Below are 25311 nucleotides of genomic sequence, written 5' to 3' on the forward strand. Positions count from 1 at the left end.
GATTGGACTGACTGGGGAGATGATTTTTTTTTAGTTATGCTATAGAACTGGAATTGCCTAGACACAGTAAAGCCTTGCTGAGCCTAATTATGGTGGCTGCCAAAAAAGCAATTACTAGAAAACGGAAATCAAAGTCTAGACCAAATTTACTAGACATAGTGAATATAGTAACAGAGATAAAACAACTGGAATTGGGATCTTTAGAAAAGGGAAGGAGCAAACTACATAGAAAACAATGGGAATTGTGGAAACAGTATATGCCGAGCAGGAACGAGGTTTAAGAGGCAGGATTTGAATGAGCTATATAATACTTAACTGACAATGACTAGACGGTTTATAAGTGATTTATAATATTTACAACTATAGTTGTTTCAATGGTGTCTGTGATATAAATTGTTTGCAATGAAATTGATATAATTTTGTATGTTTTTCATTTATATAAATGTAACATTGCCTTTGTCATACGTGGAAATTTAATAAAGATGTTAGAAAAAACATCTCACTTGATGGCAGAAAGCATTTTCCCATCCTGCTCACATTTCTATATTTCCTCTTTCATTAAAGAACCAAACAATGAAGAACCATCAAAGAAGACATTAAAGGAGGACACTTTGAAGTTGTTTGTAAAATCACAGAGGCACAGCCAGGCTTGATGTCTTACAGTCATGCCTGCTCGGTCTTTCTAGTCACTCCATCAGCTGCAGTATGCATGAAGTGCATGAAGAGGTTTGAAATATTTGAACCACCATGAACACAAACAATGGCCAGTACTAGAATCAGGTTGTTGTTGTTGTGTCTTTCGGCTTTTCCCGGTTAGGGGTCGCCACAGCGGAACTCCGGTCCACTAATGATTGGCAGTAGATTTTTACGTGCCGAGTTGCCGGCCCTGACGCACAACCTTCAATGAAGGTATGCCCATTCACGCATGTCTCCACACAAAAGACGCTCTAGCTGAGACTCGAACAGGACAATGTCTTACTGGGAGGCGACAACGCTACCACAGCACCACCACCGCAGATCAGTACTAGAATCAGGTAATTTATTTAAAACAAGAAACACTCCTAGCACTTCGGCTTATACAAGCCTTTACAGAGTAATGCACACAATAAAAAGAACCCACCTTTTATACATTTCCAAAAAGTTAATTAAACTATCAATAAATTAAGACAAACCCAATAATCACCCCCTTTCATAAAAGGCACTTCCAATTAACTTCCTTATTAAGTCCTATGGGAAAAAGAGTGTTAAACTTTAAAATTAAGATAGTTTCCTTTCTATGCAATTTATTTTTATATTCATGTATAGACATATACTCTTTATTAAATTATTTAAAACTGTAGCTTGTAATCCTTTCGGATCACTGCCATGACAATACTGAAAAGTGCATGGTTACTGGATTATATTCACTATTCTTTCTTATATCTCTGACATGTTCTTTAAGCCTAGTTGAGAAACTTTTTTTTGTTTCTCTATAGAAAACTTACCACATGGGCATTTAAACCCATATATGACCCCCCTCGGTTTCACAACTGTATACCCATTCTGTCTGGAAATTAACACCATTAATATAATTGAATCTCTTTAGTATGAAATGACACCCTGTGCATCTACCTAAAGTGCCTTTTTCTCCCACTGTGACATTTCTCATAATCTCAGGCATATGAAATTTTCTATGAACTAAAAAGTCTTTTATACTCCTACCCCTACTGTAGGAAATAACCAACTTTTTAGTATTCCAAAAATCCAAAGTATTGTCTCTCTTAAAAATGTCCCCAAAATATTTAATAATATTAACTAACTTCTCAGAAAATAAAGTATATTTTGTAACAAAATAAATACTTTCCTGTATATTATTACCTTTTTCCACATTACCCTTTACTTTATCCACTTCTCTTGGGACCATTGCCTTATTATGATTAGGCATATTAACTTTTCTCACACCTTCCAAAATTGCTCGTCTATCATATGCCCTATCTTCAAACATTTTAATAGATCGCTGTGTTTCTTTATATTTTTCATTTCCATCATCACAAAGCCTAGACACTCTTAAAAACTCCCCATAGGGTATCAGTTTCATAGTGTGGGGTGGATGGCAACTTTCCCTATGTAACATGTGATCTTGATTTAAAAATTTTCTATAAATTCTTGTTTTTATTCCATTACTCCTACCTTTCAGGGTCACATCTAAATAATTCATTTATTTCCCTTCTACATACCATCAAATTTTATTCCAAAATTGTTGTTACTTATGGTTTCAACAAATTCCACCACATATTTATTCTGAACCATCTTTACATATAAAAATCAAATCATCTATAAACTTAAAGTATTTGATAACATATTTCTAAAAAAATTAATTGATATATATATATATATATATATATATACAAACACACACATTTTTCAAAAAGGCCCACGAACAAATTAGCATACATGGGGCCGAAAGCCACCCCCATGGCAGTCCCTTGAACTTGTTTATACAATTCTCATTTAAATTCAAACATGCTATTACTCAAACAAAATAACAATAGGCCTGAAATATAATGAGTATCTAGTTTATCTCCAAAAAAGTGTAACACAGCTTCCAATCCTTGCCTGCCTATATAAAAGATGTTTTTGATTACATCAGTAAAATTAAAGATATCTGATGGATGGAAGGGATGTATTTTGTGGTTATAGACGTTGTCAGTCTGTATACCAATATCCAACATAAATTTGGATTGGAAGCTGTGTTACACTGTTTTTGGAGATAAACCAGATACCCACTATATTTCAGACCTATTGTTATTTTGTTTGACTAATAACATGTTTGAATTTAATGAGGAATTGTATAAACAAGTTCAAGGGACTGCCATGAGGTAGGCTTTCACCCCCATGTATGCTAATTTGTTCATGGGCCTTTTTAAAAGTATGTGTGTGTGTGTGTGTGTGTGTGTGTGTGTGTGTGTCTGTGCATATATACATATATATATATATATATATATATATATATATATATATATATATATATTTACCATCAGAAGGTCGAATCTGAATGATGGGATCATCGACCCACTTCTGCAAAACTGACAATGTCGAATTCCGACATTGTCAAAATACGACTCACCGCAGACCTCGGAACGGGCTTTAACATAGGTCGAGATGGGGGTGAGATTCGTACTTCGACAACTGTTGCCATTCAACCTCCAGACTTCGACTTGAATTAGGTTTAACCGAGCCCACTTCGACCTTCTGATTGTCACCCTACTGATTATGAATTTTTAAGAAATATGTTATCAAATACTTTAGGTTTATAGATGATTTGATTTTGATATGTAAAGATATTTCAGAATACGTACTGGAATTTGTTGAAACCATAAGTAACAATTTTGGGATAAAATTTGATGGTATACAGAATGGAAATAAAGTGAATTATTTAGATGTGACCCTAGAAGGTATGAGTAGTGAAATTATAAAAACAAGAATTTATAGAAAATTTTTAAATCAAGATCACATGTTACATGGGAAAAGTTACCATCCACCCCACACTATGAAATTGATACTCTATGGGGAGGAGTGTCTAGGCTTTGTAATAACGGAAATGAGGATTAGGATCTCCATAAAAGGCTTTAAAAGAAGAGTACCCTTCAAAAAAAGGCATTACAAAGTTTGTGAGAAGCAACCGAGGAGCCTTGAAAGCCAATGTGAAAATTGGATATAGCTGCTAATTGTATTCTGATTGTGAAAGGCGAAGCTCCTTCATTGAAAAACAAAGCTAAAAACTGTAGAATATCGTGAATCGGAGTCGTAAAAGGTTTAATGTTATTTTGGAGTGCCCAGTGTGTAAATCTCTTCCATTTACTAGAGTAAAGTTTATGTGTATAACATTTATGAGACTATAATAGTGTGTGTCAGACAGGGGATGACAGTACAGCTTGTCTGGTTACGAGTGGAATTGGAAAAACCAAGCTGTCTGCTTGAGATTTGGAATGTCCAGATGAACCATGCCTGTTGGGTGGGACAAGAGATCTGGAGTTGGATCCAGAAACCAAAGCTGTCGAATTAAATGGGGCCAAGGGAAGGGGAATCAAATCTGTCAAGGCCAATAAGGTGCAATAAGGATAACTTTGATCTTCAACCTGATTGGTTTATGTAAGAACTTGGGAACTAATAGAATTGGTGGAAAGGAATATAGGAGACTAGGGGGGGACAAACTGTGAAGAACAGCATCCCGCAGTAACTCCCCCTCTCGGGGAAACAAGGCAAAAAATTTGCTGCACTTGTTTAGGGGAGAAGCAAGAATTGCAGCATGGCTGACCCCATCTTTGGAATATCCTTTCTGACACTTTCTGATTGAAGGACCACTCATCGAGTAAAAGTATGCACCTGCTCAATTTGTCTGCTATCACACTGGACTTCCCCACAATGTACGTTGCTATGAGAAAACTGTTGGATGAGACTGCCCACTGCCACACTCTGACAGCTTCTCAACAAAATGGGTAGGATCTGGTTCCTCCTTGTTTGCTGATGTACCAAACGTCTGACATGTTGTCCATTTGAATTGCAATTGTTCCCGAGAGAGTGCATCCTGGAAGACCTGTAATGTTAAAAGCACTGCTCTCATCTTTAGGACACTGATGTGCAAATTGGGCTATACTGGGGACCAAGTGCCTTGGACCATCTTTCCCTGACAATGCCCCACCCCCCCACACCCAAACTGAGAAGCGTCCATGGTCACTGTGGCCTTGGGCTGAGGGGGAATGAAAGGGCGACAGTGTAAAATCTGATCCAGTTGAATCCACCATATGAGATCCCTTTTGCATACACTGGTGATTACAACTGACGGTGACACTGACTGATAAAGTATGGACTACTGTGTTGCAAGCAGCCACTGTAAAATTCTCATATGAAATCTGGCCAAGGGGACAAGTGTTTTAAACACTGCCATGGACCCCAGCATTTGAAGAACTAATCTTGCTGGTACTTAGTTGCTGTTGATTATTCTCTTGACTTGAAATCAGATTGTCTCCAGTCTTTGTGGGGGAAAGGAAGCTACTACAGTCTTTGTGTTTGAAGAAGCCCCTACGAAATCTAGTGTTTGTGCTGGTTCGAGGTGAGATTTTTTTCGGACTTTATGGTTATGCCCAGGAAAGAGCATGTTTGGAGAACTTTTTCTCTTGGCTCTAATAGTCGATGTCTGGTCGTGGTGTTGATGAGCCAGTCATCCAAATATAGAAACACCCAGAATCCTTGCAGTCTTAAGTATGCTGCTACTATTGCCATACACTTGGTGAACACCCTGGGGACTGTGGTGAGGCCAAAGGGCAGTACTCTGAATTGGTAGTGACTGGTTCCCAGCCAGAAGCTCAAAAACCTTCTGGATCATCTGCGCATCATTAAGTGGTAGTACACATCCTGAAGGTCTATCAAGCACATCCAGTTGTCCTGTTCCAAAAAAGTAAGAATGGACTGAACCGTGACCATCCAGAATTCAGTTCACCAAACTGATTTTATTTTTAGATTGCTAAGATCCAAAAATCAATCTCCAGTCCCATCTTTTTTGACACTAAAAAGAACCTTGAGAAAATTATGGATTCTCTCTGGTCTAGTGGGACCTCCTGGATGACTCTTTTTCTAGCAGCTTTTGTATTTGTAGTGCTGCTTGTTCCCTTTGATTGGGTGGAATATATGGGACTTTTTTGCAAGCGGACAGAGGAAGGCAAAATGGAATAATATAACCTGTGGATATTATCCTCTACACCCATGTTTTGGAAGTTATCTGTAGCCAGGCTCTCTGATGCAGGGACCAGCAACCCCTGACGGTCTCCACAGGAGGACAATCGGGCCTCCTTTCAGGAGCACTGAAGGGGATTACCAAAGAAGGAATCTCTGTACTCTTGTTTTGCGGGCCCCCTCTGCCAGGAGGGTGGCGTCTCTCATTAGAGTTCCCACCTCTGTCCCTGGGAGATCCACCACCATGTGTGCCTTGAGAAGACCCTTGGGATTTCCTGAACCACATTTTGCCACCACTGTGCTGATTCCTTTAAAAGGGTCTTTGGGGAGTGGAAAAATGCATGTCTACAGCAGAAGGGGTTTTCCCATCTTTCTCACACCTGGTCAATGTGTCTTTATCTTTAGGACCAAACAAGGAAGGGCCGTCAAAAGGAGCACTGATGAATGAAGAATTAAAGAGCTCTGCAAAATCACATAAGCGCATTCAAGCATGTCTCCTTATGGCAATGCCTGAACCTGCTACTCTGGTCGTTCCTTTGGCTACAAGTGAAATGAGCCTTATGGAAGAGTTAGAAATGGAATTTAGGGTGGCCAACAGAGAGGTAAGACTCCCGAACCTCTTCGGAAATGGCTCCTAAGAGGGTATCTGAAAGTTCTTCAATCAAATCCCTCTGTAATCTGGTGAAATGTGCCAGGTAGTTCAAGGAATGTAAGGCAAAGGTCATTGACATATAAACTCACTTCCCAAGTCTACCCATCATTTGAGACACCTTGCTTGGAGGATGGCTAGAGGAACTTTCCTCTGCCAGGACCATGGCATCCACAGGCAAACCTTTTGTGCAGAATGGCTTATCCTTGGGGGTTACTGATAATTTTGTCCAGTCTCCAGTAGATCAGCTCAATGGAATCAGGGGCCTTCTACGTCCACCGAGAAATCAACTCAATGAGCTCATTGGTGGGCAGAGTTGCCCAGGAAGTAGATGGGCAGGTACCAAAGGCCTGCAGGTAAATGGATTCCTCAGACGAAGGATTAGTGGACTTCCAATCACATCTCTGCTTAAGGATTTCTAGGATGTCTCCAAATGAGACATCATTAGGAGGTGACCTTGGGGAATCCTTCACCCTCATCAAAATCTGTTTCTCCTGTGATAGATTCTTCCAGCGAATCTAAGTGCCTCCTCTTGCACTTTTTCTTAGGGACCTCCACAGTGGGGGGTTCTGAGGAGGTATCAGAAGAAGAGGGGGCACTCTGCTGGGAAACCTGGGGCTTTAGTAATCGCTGTCCTGGTGGAGCCACTGGTTGAGGTTCTGAACAAAAATGTGACAGAGATGGCTATTCTGAAAAGGAAGGAGCCAACTGACTGACTGAAGCGGAAGCAGACATGGCTCTCTCCATAGCTTCAAAAGCAGATCCACCCATAAAAGCTCCATAGCTTCGAAAGCACATCAACCCAGAGGAGGAAAGGACCGGGATCCGAGAGGGCGGACCTCTGGGCCATAGTCCCTCCCACCCCAAAAAGATCCCTCCTGAGGCAGAAGCCAGAGCTGAGCTGATCCATGCCAAAGCCCTGAGGTGCAGAGATGGCTCTGAAAAAAAACAGGAGTCGACTCCAGCCCCTCAGAACCGACAGGACAGATATGACTCAGAGAGATCTCCAGATCCAATTGAACCAAAGAACTCAGAGCAATCGTCGGATCCAGAGGTAAGGATGTCTTCAGATCTGACGTAGTCAGTACCAGACAGTTTGGAACAATGGTCTCTGAAGCTTCCAGTGAAGTTAGAGGAGGAATTAAAAGTGAAGTATTTAAAGACTTGAAGTCCCTGACCCGTGAGGGTAGGAACCAAGGTGATCCCTGTCATACCTTGCACCCACAGAATCTTCCTCACCAATCTGTCCACATTTTCTTCAGTAAGACTTCTGGAAGAATGGGTGGACATGACAGATGGAGATCTGGGTCTTTCCAAGAGGGCAGAAGGAAGTCTGTTTATAAATGGGTCTATTGTTGGTGAAAATCGAGTCCTAGAGATGAAAAAGGTACTGGAAAACAAATCTTTTATTTGAGGTATCAGTTCTGAAGAACTCTGCATCAAAACATATCTTTTTTTTTGAACTATCAGAACCGAAGACAAGGTCGGATCCAAAGATTAACTAGTAATACTGTCTGGTTCCGAAGATTCCTTTGGAGCTGAAGGCTTGGACAATTTGCTTCTCAGATCTGAGAGAGAAGAGGGAACTGAAACCTTGTCTTCTTCATGTTCAGAACCGATGGAGAGGTCTGAGTCAAAGAACTTCTCTTCTTTGCCTTCTCTGAGACCTCAGAGGAGGAAGAGAAGGTAGGACTAGAAACATCAGATTTATCTTTATGTTTTCCTTTTGGTAAAGAAGTCATTCCAGATATGGCCTCCCTGAAAGAGGAGGGAAGAAATCCTTTAAGTATCAGTTTGTTTTTTCTCTGTACAAGAGTTTGATGGCTAAAAGAGTGGCAGATGGAGCAGTCCTCCTGAAGATGGAGGAGCCCCAAACAATATACGCATACAGAATGTGTGTCAGAATAAGTAATTTTTTTACCACATTTCTCACAGTGCTTAAAAAGTCCATCGGGCCTTTTTCTTTATCTGCCAGTTGAAGAGGTGCGCGCACACACACACACACACACACACACACACACACACACACACACACACACACACACACACACACACACTCTCAACAACAAGTTTAGAAGAGGCAGTGACAGATAAACAGGAAAACAGTTTTTTTTTTTTTTTGTTTTTTTTTTGGAAAAGGGGAATATCAACAATGATATTTCAGGGTTATATGAAGTGTAGAGAAGACGGGAAGAGAAAGCGATATCAACAATGATATTCTAGAGCCACACAAAAGTGTAGAAAAGACAGAAAGATAGGTTTGAAAGGGGACTTCTAGCAATATGGATACTAGCAATAGCATCGGAGAGTACTATCATACTATAGGATAAGGTTTAAGAAGAGAATAAGGAAAAATGAGGCTTATAATAGAAGGAAAATTAAATAAATTACTTATCTGGCTTGAGAGAATATGGCACCACGTCTAACTTGCAAAGTGGCAAATGAGATCTGAGGTAATTGGGATAGGTGCGTTGTGGGTAAGGGATGAGCTCGAGATGTTTTGGTTCCCACAAGCTACTGTAGCATCTGAGTCAAATCCAGATGTTGAGGATATAATGAAAATTGACATAATCAGATCCCCTCTCAAATCATCAGAATTAGTGCTTGAAATGATGAACTCCAAAGGGGAACCAATGTGTCTCCTTTTACATATCCTCTTTTAGGGTATGTCCTGACTCCTCAGAGGACCCTTCCTGCTGCTTACTAATGATGTTGAGGCCCAGGGTTCAGTTCTGACCCAAGGATGCCTGATGTGAGAGAGGCAAGAAGGAATGAGAGTCACAGGATGGAGCAGATCCCAGTGAGGTATGTGTTTCCACTCTCAAAGGAGAAGAAATCATCCTCCCCATAACCTGGAGGGATGCAACTACCTCTGCCCGATCACAGAATGCTGCCTCTGTGACCAGATCTGCTCCTTGTAAGGGAGAGGTGATTGGCATTGAAGATGGCCTCCACAAAGAAGAGAAAGTGTGGACAACTTTGAGAAGGGGACTGAAAACAAAGAATCAAATGGTGATGTCTCTGACACCGTCTAAAGAGCTGTGTGTGATAACTGAGAGGAATGTGCTGGTCCCAAGACATCCTAGGCCCTGACACCATCAGGACTGAGTGTGCTGGGTCTCAAGTGGCAACCTAGAAATAAGAGACAGCACAGAGGTAACAGGCCTGAGCCCAGGATTGGGCCCAAAACTGCCAGTGCTAAAATCCACACCAGGGAAGAAGCTAAGAGACTGCACATGCAACCAGCCCTATCCACCTTCAGAGTCAAAGGGGAATGCAGGATGCCAATCTCAATCTATGTCTTCAGGAAGGTCCTCATCAATGATTCCAGGTCTGTCTCAAAAGGACACTTATAGAACCTGAAGGACCACAAAGATAAAGTGGGAGGAGAACGAGATGGGGACCACAACAGTTCTCTCTCAGAAGAAGTCTGGCTCACAAGTCTATTGGAGGATTTATCCTGGATAATGGTCAGCTCCAACAACTCTGAAGCCGATGGTGGAGAGTACATCAGCATTAACACTGAAGGCATCTCAGTCCACAGGATTTTAGCCAAAGAGAGATCTGAGTCCTCAGAGTGCTTCTTCCTCGGCTCTGACTCCATAAATGTAGATTTAATATTGAACTTCTCAGAATTAGAAGACTCAGAATCCGGAAGCAAAAGACCCTTTATAATAAGTTTGTATTTTCTGTCAGTCAGTGCTCTGGGTCCAAATACTTTACAGCGCAGTTCACTGTCAAGTAATCTCCAAATAAACACACCACGCACAATTCATGCAAGAACCATAATGGGATTTTGTAAATTTACAAAAGCTTTTTTCCTTGTCTTTTTCTATGTCGCTAAATCGTGCACAAGCGCACACCCCCAAAAAACAAAGCACAACAGCCCATGTCACCAACCAACAGTAGCCCACTAGAATACGTTGCTGCAATTAAGAAGCTAAATATATACTACCAATTAGAAAAAACATCTTAATGTGGCCTTTCTGTTTTAAGTGATAGAAACAATGATGGCAAAAACACTGACATCAAGAAAGGGAAGCAAAAGGCGGCTCAAATTGAAAAAATAGCTATTATATTTTTAAAAATAATAATATAGACCAAGTTTGCAGAAATATGACAGAACTGACTAAATATTCCAATTTTTTTATGAAAATAAATGAGAAGAAGCACTTAGCTGAGAACCAAGAAGGGATCCATATCTGTTCAGGATGGCGGCAAACAAGATCTGAAGCAATCTAGAGCCCTGGTGCATGATGGGAGCACAATTCTTAATGGGGCTCCAGGCCGAAGTTTTAATTCTGCCATGTCCAAAGGGCAGCTGGATGACCCACCAGTTGGATTAGAAATACTGAATAAATAGTATGCAATGTTTCAATACTGATCCTACCCTCAATTCCCACTACATTTGCACAATTAATTCTAGACTCTCCCTGCAAGTTGTTTCCACCAAATACACAAGCAATATGTAATGCACATGTGCATTATTATAAAGACATTCAACATTTTCATCTTTCAGCTCTCTCATGCTTTTCAGCTGTTCTTTGCTAACTCCTTCCCACCAATCCTCCTCTCTTCCCACTCTAATATGCAACATATTTCAGCCACTTAAAGACTTATCAAAAGTAGTCTTGACAGAAAAAGAGTCTCAACTTATTGCAGTCTGGCAAGCTTACCATTAAAGGGGTTGATGTTTTGGGTCATTCGAAGCAAAATAGCATCCCGGACTTCATTTCTTTTCACACACTGTATACCAATGTTTTGAAACCTATAAAATACATATTAATTATAAAAGTTCAGTCCAACTTAGAGGCTTACTGGCACTGTTCAAAACCTATTTATGCACTATATTCATTCATTAATTCCAAAAGTAAAAAAAAAAAAACAAGTTCTACTTGAGAAAAAGCTGTTTTATGCATGGTATGGCATTCTTTCTTACACACTATTGTTTTTAAGAAAGGCTAATTGTATGGCATGCTGTGTAATATACATGTGTTAAATATTTCTGTTTTCTTTCGACAAAGAGAAAAAAACACATTTTGTCATATAAAACAAGTCAGCTGTAAACTAATAATGCAATATTTACATCAGAACAATATAAATTATGCAACAAATACTTAAATTCAATTTATATATACTGTATATGCTCTTATTCATGGAGTAGCACATTCAAACACTGGCTAAATATTATGGAATGAATACAGAAAATTTAAAAACAGTAAAATTCTTCCACAGTGAAACACTCACAAGTCACTTTATAACATTTAAAATGTGATACATGCTTGAAACTCTACATGGAGTCTCTTGCAAAAATGGTGTGTGAAGTCTGGATGATTGGCTCTGGAGAGAACAGAGGATGTCTAAGGGTAGGTGAATTAGGAGCCGAAATTTTTGTATCTGAAGGAGTGGATGGATCAGAGGTTCTGGAAATTTTAGCTGGGGAAACCAAAGTTGGAGATGAAGGAGGACAATAGTCAGGGGAGCACTTCCTTGACTCCTTTGGCTTATCTTTAGACTTCTCTCTCTCTCTCTTCACCTTGATGTTTCTCTGCTCGTTTCTGAGCAGAGGGGGAAGCTCCAGATACTGAAGATGAGGAGGAAGGCAACAGACCCTTAAGAACTAATTTGTTCCTGTGATCCACCAAGGTTCTGTGGTTGAAGCTGGAACAAATTTCACACTCCACCTCTAGATGTGTGACCACAGGACAGTACACCCACTCAGAGTGGGCATCTAAGTTAAGTATTTTGTCCCCACAAGACAAGCATATCTTTAAAGCCAATAGGTCAGTCAGACATCCTAAAAGACAACCAATCCTAAAACAACAAAGAATTACACAGCAGAGAAAAAAAACTAGTTAGGCAAAAATGCCAGCAATCGTAAATAAGACTTTCCCATCAATGGGGAAAGGAATGACTTAACAATGGTAGAGAGGACTTTTAGCAAACTATGAGAAAACAAGAAGGGGAAAAGACACGAGGTCTGAAAGGCAAAGAAAGGGCAACCTTGCAGTATAAATATTAAGGATATAAAGCGTTGACATACATTAATAATTTTTTATATATTAACTGGGGAAGTAGCAAAAACAGAAAAGAGGGTAAAAAAAAAAACAGTAAAAGCAAGTCAAAACAGAAAAGGACTTATGTAGATGTTCAAGAATATTCACTGTTGCAGTCCTAACTGATGGGATTTCCTGCCGTAGAAGCCCTTTGCTGGCCCACTACCAGAGAATTTCCTCCTCCTCCTCCTGGAACTGGTGGATACCCTGACCAACGTCAAGACATGTGGGTATAATGTGAGTAAGCCAGTGTCATAACCTCAATACTTTCTTGCCCCCAACAGCAAGGAGTCCCTAGCTGGTCCTTAAGATTAAGGGCCTCAGCCCAGGATCTCCAGAGTGTAGGCTTGTGCCTAATCTGAACAGAGGAGGGGAAACAACCTGGATTTACAGAAGACAATGCCCACCCTAACCTTTGGGGCAAGAGGAGGAGGAAGGGAGAGAAATAATACTGCAACACTGAATATACTCAAAATCTACATTTATGGTAAGTGCATACAACCGTACTATGTTATTTGTGTTTCACTCGAGTCCAAACTGATAAGATGACTCCCAAAGCTGATAAGTGGTTGGCTGGAGAAATTTAGGGAGAGTATATGATGCCCTCCATGACTGCAGTGGCAAAACCAGGTCTAGACTTGGAGAAGTTTGGAAGGTGATAATGTTTAATGAAGGTATGCACAGAGGACGAAGTAGCTGCTACTAAAATATCCTTAGTGGCCACCCCTTTAAGAATGGCAATAGACATAGAGGTAGCCCTGGTGGAGTGTGACCTCACAGAGTCTGATGACCTTATCATTACTGGCCACCTCTTTAAGAATGGCAATAGACATAGAGGTAGCCCTGGTGGAGTGTGACCTCACAGAGTCTGGTGCCTTTTTTTCCATAATGGCTGTAGCAAACCAAAATACAGTGGTTGATCCATTTGGAGATTGTTTAGAAACTCTTCCTCCCTCAGAGTTACAGGCAAAGTCCACAAAAAGCTGGTCAGACTTTTTGACATTTTTTTGTCATGTCCAAGTAGTAACTCAGTTGTCTCTAATGAATGGAGGATTCTTTCCCTCTTATTCTGAGGGTTAGGAAAGAAGGTAGGTAGGTGGATGGTATGGTTCAGAGAGATCTCTGTAACCACTTTAGGCATAAAGGAGGGGTTGGTCCTAAGAGAGAGATTCTACACACAACAGCCTGATGCTCTGATAGTCTTCCAGCTGAAATAATGGCTAGCAAAAAAAGCTGTCTTCCAGGTCAAGATCCTGATGTCTGTGGAGGCAGCTGGTTAGAAAGGGGGAAAGGTGAGCTTCTCCAGAATTAAACAGAGATCCCACAGAGGGACTGGAGGTTTCTCGGAGGTCTAATGTGAATAACCCCTCTCAGGAACTGTTTTGTGAGTTGGTGAGAAAAGAGAGGGGGTTGAAAAGACAGATAAACTGAAATGGCTGAAGTGTGAATTAATAAAGGAATAAGAAAACCCTTTGTCAAAAAGTTCTGATAAGCGTAAGAGGATCAGAGGAACCTGAGCTTGAAGAGGGTTCTGTCCTTTTTGTTTACACGATATAGTAACATTTTTTTCCATTTTTTGAAGTAAGAGTCTCTTGTACTAGGTCTCCTGGCTTCTTTTAGAATGTCCAGGACCTGATTGCCAAATAATGTCCCCCTCCAGCGGGTCAAAAATATCATCCAGGCTGTCATCTCGAAAGTGTTCAGGTTGGGGTGTATGGTGGTGCCCTTGTTCTGTCTCAATAGGTCCACTCATTGGGGTAGCAACCATGGTTCCTTCTTGCCGAGACTGAGCATTAGAGGATATAAGTGCTGCCTTGGCCCTTCTTCCCTTATTTTCCCCAGGACCCTGGGAAGTAAGGGTACTGGAGGGAAGGCATAGAGGAATATACCTACCCAAGAGGAGGAAGAAAGCATCTGTCCTCCAGGCTGATTTGGTTTTGGTCCTTGAATAAAACTTTTACAAGTGAGAGTTTTCTTTTATGGCAAACCACATTATCTGGCTATGGTGAGGAAAAACCTGATGCAGTTACCACTTGTGAGGGTCTGAGAGGCTCCTGCTTAGGTGATCCACCTGTTGATTTCTTTTTCGTGGTAGGTACTGAGCCATGAGGTGCAGACCTACAGAATTAGTTTCCCAAAGATCCATAGCTAGGTGATAAAGAGGGTACGTCTGAGTTCCCCCTTCTTGTTTATGTACCACATAACTGTTGTATTGCCTGTCTTTACTAGAAGCACATCTGGTTTCCACTGGTTTTTGAAAGCAATCAGGCCTTGTTGGATTGCCAGAAGTACTTTTTGGTTGATGTGGTTGTTTTTGAACTGGAAGTCCCATCTGCCCTGTGTCCATAGCTTGCTGTAATGAACCCCCTGGGTTATTTCCGAGGCATCTGTAGTCAAAGTCTGGTTCTGAGGAATAATCCTTAACAGTTGGCCCAGACTGAGGGAGCAGGCTTAGGTCCACCAGGCAAACTCTTTCTTGAGACAAGGGAGAAAGCTTTACCTTGAAGATGAGAGATTGGGAGTGCTGGCACCACACGTCTGAGGTACCATAGTAGCTTCCTCGTGTTTATTTGGGCAAAGGGGCTCACGAAGATGCAAGCGGACATGTAGCCCAAGGTTTTGAGCAACTCTGGCATTCAGCTGGCTCCTGTGAAGGGAGTTTTTGTTAAGTACTGGGTGAGAAAGGAAACCTTCTATGGAGGAAGGAAAGCTTTTTGTAGACAAGAGTCCAACAAAATCCCGAGAAACTACAATCCTGTTTGTGGGGATGGTCTGAGACTTTTGGATACTGATGGTGAACCCCAGGAAAGACAGAATTTCTTTGGATGTAAAGCAAATCCTCTTCGAGTTTCTCCAGATTTGCTGCTTGAATGAGGCAATCATTTAGGTGGGGATAAATCTAAATGCCCTTTGATCAGCAGAAGGCTATATCTGGGGTTAGACATTTTGTGAATACAATGGGTGCAGTAGATAAGCAAAGGGGCAGTGCACAAAACTGATACACTTCAGAGCAGGTGTGAAGCATTAAGAACCTCCTGTGAGTTTTTTTCTATAGGGATGTGGAGGTATTTAGACCTAAAGCTACCATGTGGGAGTTGGGGGAGATCATAGGCAGCAATTTTTGAAGCATTAGGATTTTGAAATTTGGTACCTGCATGAACCTGTTGAGCCTTGACAGGTCCAGGTAAGGTTTATAGGTCCCCTCTTTTCTTGGGATGAGAAACAGCCTCAAGTAAAATCCCTTTCTTTCTGGGGTGTTTTGTACTGGTTTCACAGGACCTTGGATGCAGAGCAGCTGAATTTGCTTTTTGGCCCCTGTTTTTTGATTTGGTGGAATACCTAGGAAGTCTGAGTGAGTTAGTGGTTGTTTGAACTAAAGTCTGTATAGGTCCATAAGTGTTTGTTAGGTTAACAACCTCAAGGGCCTTTTTAAGACTAGCCATGCATCCCAAATCTCTGACAAGTTCTGGTACCCTTGATAAAATATCTGACAAGTTCTGGTACCCTTGATAAATATAAACAGTGGCTTGGGAGGTGAAACATTTATAAGCAGTGGCTTGGGAAACAAACCATTTACATGTTAACTGTGTCCATTAGAGGCATAGCCACCAAACCAGGGATGAATTTCCTATTCCCCATCCAATTGTCCAAGTTACACTTGAACTGAGTTAGGGAGGAACTCTGCTTCACATGGATGGGAAGCTTGTTCCAGAGAGGGGTAGTCTCTGGGATACATACCTGTCTCTCCAGCAGATCCTATTTATATCATAGGCAAGGTTTATGTCTTTAGAATGGGTAACTCTAGTGGTGTTTGTTTTGTGGATATGCAGGAGGTCTATCAGAGTGGGGTCTGAAAATGCATTGTATGCCAGACATAGATCTCCCCTTAACAGCCTGTAGGAGACAGAATACAGGAACTATGGTCTTGAGACAATTTGCATAGGACATGTTACTTGCACTCTGTATTCTTTTAGTGAGGAACCTCTGTAGACATTCCAATTTTTGGATATGTATGGTTGGGTACATACCAAAGGGGGCACTGTACTCAATGATAGGTCTGATGAATGCCAAATACAGTGGAACAATAACTTCCTTGGACCTACATGCCTTACCTTTGTTTATAAGTTGCACAAAATAGAATGACTTAGTCACTATTGTAGAAGTGATGGTCAAAGGCTAGATTACTGTCGGTGTGCCCTCCCAAGTCCCTGACTACTGGGCCAGCTGTCAGGAGTGTGTTGTCAATACGATAGTTACCAGGGGTGGATGACTTCCCAAGATACTATTAAGCATTTCTTGGCATTTAGTTTTAGTCCATGACTGACACTAGTTGTGTGTCAGTGTCAGCCCTTCCTGGAGAACATCTGTGTCAGTGGGTGATTCAATGACAGATCCTAATTTGCAATCATCTGCAAATTTAGTCAGCTAGAGGCCACTGACATTGGTCTTGACTTCAGAGAAGTAAATGCCAAAAAGCAGTGGTCCCAGGACCGATCCCTGAGGGACTCAGCTTGTGACTGGCCTGCTTGTAGAGGTAGACTCCCAAATTCTAACTTCCTGGGTCCTGTCTGTGAGCCAGCTTGCTATCCACTGGGTGACATAAAGGGTGTGTACTTAACCTCTTAAATTTGTCAACAATGCCTGAGTGGGGTATTGTCTCAAATGCCTTGGCCAGGTCAAGGTAGGCAGTATGAACCATTTTGCCCTCATCCATTTCTTTGGTTATCTTCTCAAAGAAGTCTACCAAGTTGAGTAGGTATGACCTGCCTTTGATGAAACCAAATTGGGTTGGATCCAGTGTCTGGAGGTCTCCTATGTCATTATTGATCATTTACATGATAATTCTTTCCATGGCTTTGCATATCAGACTAGCGAGACATATGGGTCCTGTAGTTTTTAGGGTCTTTAGATGACCCACCATTGTGCAGAGGGATGACTGTTACTGTTCTCCATTAATGAGGCATGAAGCCTGTTTACAGGCTACAGTTAAGTAGCAATTCTGGACGGCCTGATGGGTCATGTTGCATGCTACTTAGAAGGCATCTTGGGATATTGTCTGGGCCCACTGATATAGTGTCTTGAGTGTTAGACAGCATTAAGGATCTGTTCCCTAGTGATTGCAGGGGGAGTTACATTTGATGTTATTTCCTGAGGGAAGGTTGAGGGGGAGAAAGGGATAAAGTTGGAGCTGAATTTATCAGCCAGTAGGTTTACTACATCATATGGCTCAGTGCAGGTTGCACCATTTACAGTGAGCTCTGCATAAAATTGTGTATTGCCTTTGAGGTTGCAGACACAGCAAAAGAAAGCACTGTGGTTGTCCTTGGCCTAGGAGGCCAAATTTACCTCAAATTTGACTTTGGTAGACTTTATCTGTCCTGAGTTGTTTGTTTAGTTTGATAATAGTGCTTTTATCCTACTGGGTGCTGCACCTCCTAATTTTTGCTGTGATTTTTTTTCCTTCTGTTATACAGCCTACTGATGTGATTCCATGAGGGTGGCTTGTTTTCTGAGTTAGTTCTGTACTTCTTCCTGGTAGGTACACTGCCTCTATGCAGCTACTGTAATACTTGTATAGGGCTTCTGTGAACAGTTTTGCATAGACATCAGTGTTCTCAGGGTCTATGGGGACTTGAAATTTTGCCAGGGTATCACTTAAATGTAGGAAGTTAGCCTTAGAATAGCTCTTGAATATTCCAGGGTTAGCTGGGGTTCCGGGTTTTATTTTTACTTCAAAGGAGACCATTTTGTGGCCGGACCTTACTAGAGAAGACATTACACTAGTGAGTGTGCAGCACTCCAGTATGGTTACACCTGTTTTACTGACAATTTCGTCCAGGGAGTTTGCGTTTACAAAATCCAGGAACCTCTGTGCCTGCATGTTTGGTGTCGTATATGACTCCCAGTTAAAAGTGGGGTAATTAAAGTTGCACACAAATATGGTATTGGGTTGTATGGCGAGTGTTTCCCATAAGTTTAACTAAATGGTATGGTTTCCTGGGTCATACAGGGGGACCTATAGCTTGCAAGGAAGTGGTATTGGATTTTGCCTATGATGATTTGAACATGGAAAACCTCAAGTGCACTGTCCTGTTTGACCAGCTTTGAGGTATCTTTATTTTCCCAATCTAAACCAAGACATAGAAGACCTAGAGGAGAGAGGAATCAAAAGTATCCTTTGATGATTTTTAGTACCCACTGATCCCTAGTAATGAGAGTCTAATTTTTCAGTAAGAAGGACAGCTGTCCTTCAAGTCTGTAGGGGGTGGGGAGGTTGGGATGGGACTTGAGGGAGGGGGAAAAGGAAGGCTCACAGATGAGTCAAGATTGTTCCCTGCTGGGACCCTAGTGATGGGATCCCCCAGGTCTATTTAAAACTGCTGCCTTTGGTTCCTGTCACTTCTAGGTCTACTATGTCTTGGTTTAGACTGGGAAGCCAGAAGGGAACAGTGCTTGGCAGGATAGTTATGGTTGAAGCTGGGTGGTTGGACCTGAACCTTGACAGTTTGTACTGACTTGGCCTTATCCTCCATCTTTTCAAGTACTGCTTCAGCCTTAGGACCAAAAAGGTAATCTATGCACAAAGGAGCATCCAAAAGACTGGATTTAACATGTTCAGGGAGGGACTGCTCTCTCAGCCAGGTATATCTTCTAATAACGTATCCTGTAGGCTATAATTCATACACCTTTCGGCCACCTAACCTGGAACGAAGCACTAAAGGTGGAGGCATGCCCATATTCATTAAGGATATCCACACCTCCAGGCTAGTTGCATAGCATAATGCATTCGAGATTATCCAAGTGCAACTGACTCTGGGCAAGACAGCAATCCAAATTGTAGCTTGCTACAGACTCCCCCACCATGCCCCATAATTCCCACTCCTCATTTCTTGATACACTGGAAAGTGTTAAGGTACAACCCAACACCCTAATAATGGGCGATTTCAACTACCCCACCATTAACTGGGAAAACTACACATGTACCAACTCTTTTGCTCAACGTTTTCTGGAATTCATAAATTCCAACGCCTTGGATCAACTTATTCACACCCCCACCAGGGGCAGCAATATCCTAGACCTGGTCATTACCAACATGTTCCACACCAGAGGTCAATTCCTCGTTGGTCAGATCTGACCACAAGCTAATCACCCTAGACATCCACATCCCGCCCCATCCCCAATTAGGGAAACCACCGTAAAAAACTTCTCCAAAGCCAACTTCACACTTCTTAAGACAGAAGTGACAAACTTCATGACATCCATGCAGACGGACAATAGAGGTATGACTGCTGAATCCTACACAAATGCACTTTATAAGCACTTACATGAGTGCATGGATCATGCTATCCCTAATAGAACCAAGATGCTATCCTCCAGAAAAAGGAAGCCAATCTGGTGGTCCTCTGCCATAAACAAACTACTGTTGCAAAAAAGAGTAAAATCCCATGACTGGAGGAACTCCCTGGTCAACTTCAGTAAGAAGTTGAGATTCCTCATAAAATCCTCCAAAGCTAGTTACGAAAACAAAATTGCTACCGACTCTAAACACAGCCACAAAGCATTCTATAGCTATGTCAAGAATCTCAATGGCAACACTCAGATCTGCTCTGAGTTACAGCACAATGGCACTAAATATACAGAACCAACTGATATTGCCAACATCCTGGCAGATAGGTTCAGTGCTAACTTTACCCCCTGTCTCACCCCCTAGAGGGCCCATCTCTATACCGAAAGAATGCAAAGTTCCTGTAATCACGGCTGCACAAGTAAAAAACACAGTCTCCAAAGCCAAGAACACAGCATCTATGGGACCTGGCAATATCCCAGGCTGCGTTCTACATGAACTACAGAATTAACTGGCACCCTACCTAAGTACCATGTTAAATCATTGCCTCACCTCAGGCTTTGTGCCCACTGAATGGCACACCGTGACAGTTATCCCAATCCACAAAGGGGGAGCCATGACAGACCCCGGGAACTACCGCCCCATTAGCCTGACGAGCCTGGTCTGCAAGTCCATGGAATGTATCATCACAGAACTCATAAACAAAGACATTGGTAATCTCCAAACTCTGGACCCTACCCAGTTCGGGTTTGTAAAAGGCAGATCATGTCTCCTAAACCTGATAGACTTCTTTGAAGCAGTCACCAAAACTATAGATGAGGGTATGGTGGTTCACACAGCTTATCTAGATCTCGCCAAGGCTTTCGACACCATCCCCCACTCTGGAATTATAGATAAGCTCACTAAACTAGGTATAAATCCCTATGTCACAAGATGGTTTGCCAACTGGTTCACGGACAGAACCCACACTGTTAAAGTAGCAGACTCCAAATCCGACTTCAGACCAGTGACAAGTGGAGTACCAAAGGATTCAGTCCTGGGTCCTCTCCTGTTTGGTATCTACTTCTCTGAAGTACAGGCTAACACAGAAGGTCTTTGGCTAACAAAGTCTGCAGATGACTGCAAACTAGGAGCCATAATCTAAACTCCTAATGATGTGGACATACTACAAAAGGGCCTCACTAAGGCAGATGCCTGGTGTCAAAGCCATGGCCTGAAGCTCGGTGCCAAAAAGTGTATTGTCATCCCCTTTGGTAAAAACTCTGTATCCATGAACTACCACATAAGTGGTAGTCTACTTAATGCCGAAAGTGTGATAAGAGACCTTGGGAGACAGTAGCCTCACCTTTGATAATCACATCGCCACAGTGGTCAGGAAATCCTTCTACATGGCTCACCTCATCACAAAAGGTTTCTCATCCAGAAAAAAAAGAGGTCATTGTTCCCCTCTGCTCATCACTCATTAGACCCATTATAGAGAACAACACCCCTTTTGGTATGTACCTCACAAGACATCTACAACAACTGGAAACACCATAGAAATACCTCACAAAGAGGATTACTGGCCTCAAAAAGATGCCCTATGCAGACCATCTCAAAAAACTTCAGCTTTACTCTGTCGCATATCGCCTACTCAGAGGCAATCTCTGCCTAACATACAAAGCTATGTTAAACCCAGAGCTGTTGGACATGCTCCACTTACAGAAATCCCCCCGAGCTACATGCTCTAGGGACCTAAACGTTGTCACCACAATAAACAGAAAATGCTGGAGGGATAGATTCCTGTCCCAGAGACTTCCCATACTCTGGAATAGACTACCTATCTATGTCAAACAGAGCTCCTCATTAGCACTCTTCAAGAAAAATCTTGATGATTGGATGGGAAATAGGAAATTTACCCCAGGGATCACTTCTGTGGCTCTGCTCGACAGGGGCACAGGAAAATAAATTTCTTGGGTGGCGATAGCCAGGGTACCTTTTTGGCTAAGCTTATATAGACCCTAGGGCTAATAGCCTAGTACCTACCTATGAACCTATGTAGCTGCTCCCCTGCTGGATACTTTCAGAGGATTATAGACACAGTGCAAGGAGTGCTTAACAACTTGAGAGCAGCAGTTGCATAATTCTGGCAGTTCCTTGGAGACGGACTTATTTTTAATTCCCACCAGTTTTTGCTTCATCTGGTCTAACAGTGTCTTCTGACAGTTAACCATATGACGCTAGAAATTTAGGGTCCTCATAACCAGAGTAGCAGACATGCAGACATTCTTTCTGAACCTGTCCAAGGCTCTACTTTCTTTGTCAGCCTGCAGGAGTTTTTGATGTGATAACTTTAGTTCCCTTAGGACCCCCAAGTTATCACCTCAGGATCTGTTACAGGGTTCTTAAAAAGGTGCCTATGGGAATCCAGAACTCTGTAAAATCTGGTTTCCGTGGGCAAGGGAGGGAGTCTGGCTGCAAGGGAGAATCCAACAAAACATCATCTACTACTTCTAAGACTGGAGGAATAGCAATAGGTTTATGCTGAGGAAGTTCTAGGAATTCCCGACCCTCTTCTCGGATTGTGGGTAATCCTGAACTTCTACCAAAAGAAATGTCCGGGGGGGACGGGACTGAGGCAAGGTTCTTATCAGAATTTGAATCCCCATAGGAAGCAATACACAAATCTTCCTCAAAGGTGGATTCAAGACTGTCATCCCCTGAGTCAAAAGAATCAGAAGACTCCTGGGGGATACGGTCCTTTTCCTTTTCCCAGGAGAAAATTCAGGGGGCAGAACCTGGCAGAGAAAGGCATCTGAATCTGACTATAGAAAATTAAATCCTCAGCCAGCCTAACCAGGTCCTGTTGATAGTCCTGAGTTTGGGAGTGGTATCTGGGAGGCCTCAGCAGGGGCAAGCTGGTTGCAGCCATTTTATGGGACGCTTTAGGCTTGGGCCTAAGGGTGAAGTCAGTGCTAGGGCCAGGACACTGATAGACAGCTAAATCCAAAGAACAGTGAACCAAGGTGACCTCCTAATGACGGTAGCTATGGTTTCCCCTTCAATAGTTTGTAAATGGTTGTCAGAACCCAGAACCTGCAAAGCGGCTCCACATCCAAATGATGAACTATGTCCTTTGGCTTGTGCAGAAGTAGGGGGACCTGATGGCATATCAGACTATAAATGGGTCTCAACAGAAGCCTGTGTGCCCCAACCTCAGTCATCAGAGGGGACTGCAAAAGTGTCTTGCCTTCTTCGACGATAACAAGCCTGGGTGAACTGGCAGATGGTAAACAAGCATCGCCTGGCACTCTATGCCTTGGACTCTTCTTATGCCAAGAGAGAGATCAATCTCAGCCCAACCAGCATACGACATGGTTCAAGAGGACCCTAATGACTTGCTTAGCTAAAATCTCAGCCCTACGCTTGATCATCCTGCTGTTAAAGTGAACACAGAACTGACAGGTAAGCCATGTTCTGGGCCTAAACAAGTTACATGATAAGACTGAAAGTCCCAGTGTGGTATGTGCTTGCCACTGTGGAGACAGTTATTAACGTTTTCTGACATTAGTCAAGAAACATATAAGCTCTGTAATAGGGTACTTAGCTTTACAAGTCTTCTTTTTCTGGAGCGGACTGACTGATGCACTCTGCTTCAGACTCCAACAGCAAGAAATAACTGATGTTATGGTGCCAGTGGACTCCCTTTGTATCCGGACGTCTTGAAGTTGGTCAGGGCATCCACTGACTCCAGCAGAAGGAGAAAATTCTCTGTTAGTCAGACTGGCCAGGGGCATCCACGGCAGTCAATACCATCAGTTAGGACTGCAACAGTGAAACACGAATAACATCTTGAGCTACTTTAACCAAGTCTGATCGCTATAGCAGCAAATTAGATCTGAGGTAACATAGGGCTTGAGAAAGGATTATAGGTAAGGGGAGGAGCTTGAGCTACAGACCCAAAGTCTGAGAAGTTTCTGAAGTCAGTTCCAAAACCCAAAGGTTGAGGATGGGTTTTTAGTTCACTGACATCCAGCCAAGTTAAAAAAGCTTCACCTTCCTGGGAGTACGTCTGATGCATGAACTCAGTTCATATGCACTGGGATACATAGGTGGGCATATGCACAAGTACTTCAGAATATGTTCAAGCCAGCAGTCTGAAGCCTACTGGAAGAGGAAACTGATCTGCTAAGAGGGATGTAGCTTGAAGAGGTAAGTACATTCCCCTGAAAGCAGTCTATAGGTGATAACTTACAACAGAGGGAAAGAGAAATATTGGAGCAGGAGAAGAGGCGAAGAAGGGAGGGAAGGAATACTACAACAATGATCAGTAGGACATTTACTGTTAAGGTAAGTTCTTACACAACTATGCCCTGACTAAAATCACTGTTGAGTGTTCTTAACATATGGGTGATTTCCAGAGCTGAAGCGGGGTAGAGAACAGGAAGGCTGGCTAAAGGGAGGATCAGCTTTCCAGGAGACCAGACAGGACAGAAATAGCAAAGCCAGCCCTTGATGTCAAAAAGGCATTAATCTTGTAATGCTTGGTGAAGGTGTGCAGAGAAGACCAGGTGGCCGCTTCCAAAATGGACCTGGCATCTACACCCTTGTGAAGGCCCCAGAAGAGGCTACTGCCCAAGTGGAATGTTCTTTTGGACAGGAAGGTAATGTTTTCCCATACTGTGTGTAACAGAAAGAGACAGACTTTGATATCCATGATGCAATGGTTGCTTAGAGACAGGCTGACCTAGTTTGATATCCATGAATAACACAAAAAGTTGGCCAGTTTTTCTAACCGTTTTTGTTTTGTTCAAGTAGAACCTTAGCTGCCTGGGAACATCTAGTGAGTAGAGCACTCCTTCCCCCTTATTCCAGGGATTGGGAAAGGTAGGCAGGTAGATAACCAAATTGAGGCACATCTTACTCACTACGTTAGGCATGAATGATGGATTGGCCTTAAGAGTCACCTTGCCCCTGTGGAAAATGAGAAAAGGTGGAATAGTCATAAGAGTCTGAAGTTCAAAGACTGTGGGCAGAGGTAATAGCCAGCAGGATAGTCTTCCAGGTGCAGAATTTTAAAGTGGTAGAAGCTGCTGGTTCAGAAGGGGACAAAGTAAGTTTTTCCAGTACAAAGTTGAGATCCCAGGGAAGATAAATAGGATTCCTTGGTGGTTTACATGTACAACTCCCCTCAGGAAAAGTTTGACCACTGTCCTAGACAGGAGAGGAGGATCAAGAGGGAAGCAGACATTAATGGCAGACAGGTGGGCTTTACTGGAACAGTAGGCCAGACCAGAATGCAATCATTTGCAGAGATAATTAAGGACAGAGGGGACATCTGATAAGAACGGGTCCTGGCTGTGCCTGTAGCACTAAACAGAAAATCATCTGAATATGATTTTCTGGTGGTAGGTTTTCTAGCTTCCTGTAAAACTTGAACCACCTCCTCAGAGAAGACATGCCTTTTAGTGATCAGAACCCTATCATCCATAGAGTGAGACTGACATAGGCTAGATTTGGATGGAGAAGGAAACCTTGATGTTGAGTGAGCAGATATGGTTGCAATGGTA

At 42.3% G+C, this 25311-nt stretch overlaps 1 protein-coding gene across 4 annotated transcripts in view; it reads right to left on the minus strand.

The window, feature by feature from the left end:
• Positions 1-25311, minus strand: part of LOC122788049 (proto-oncogene c-Rel-like) — a 2508512-nt gene that overhangs the window by 1376848 nt on the left and 1106353 nt on the right. For all 4 annotated transcript variants that reach the window (XM_044054974.1, XM_044054987.1, XM_044054981.1 and 1 more), the window contains exon 4: positions 11038-11129. In XM_044054974.1, the coding sequence (XP_043910909.1) occupies positions 11038-11129 (92 nt within the window). The remainder of the gene's footprint in view (positions 1-11037; positions 11130-25311) is intronic.

This window comes from Protopterus annectens, chromosome 1.part2 (genome assembly GCF_019279795.1).
Source record: "Protopterus annectens isolate FY-2018-M chromosome 1.part2, PAN1.0, whole genome shotgun sequence".
Lineage (NCBI taxonomy): Eukaryota > Metazoa > Chordata > Ceratodontiformes > Protopteridae > Protopterus > Protopterus annectens.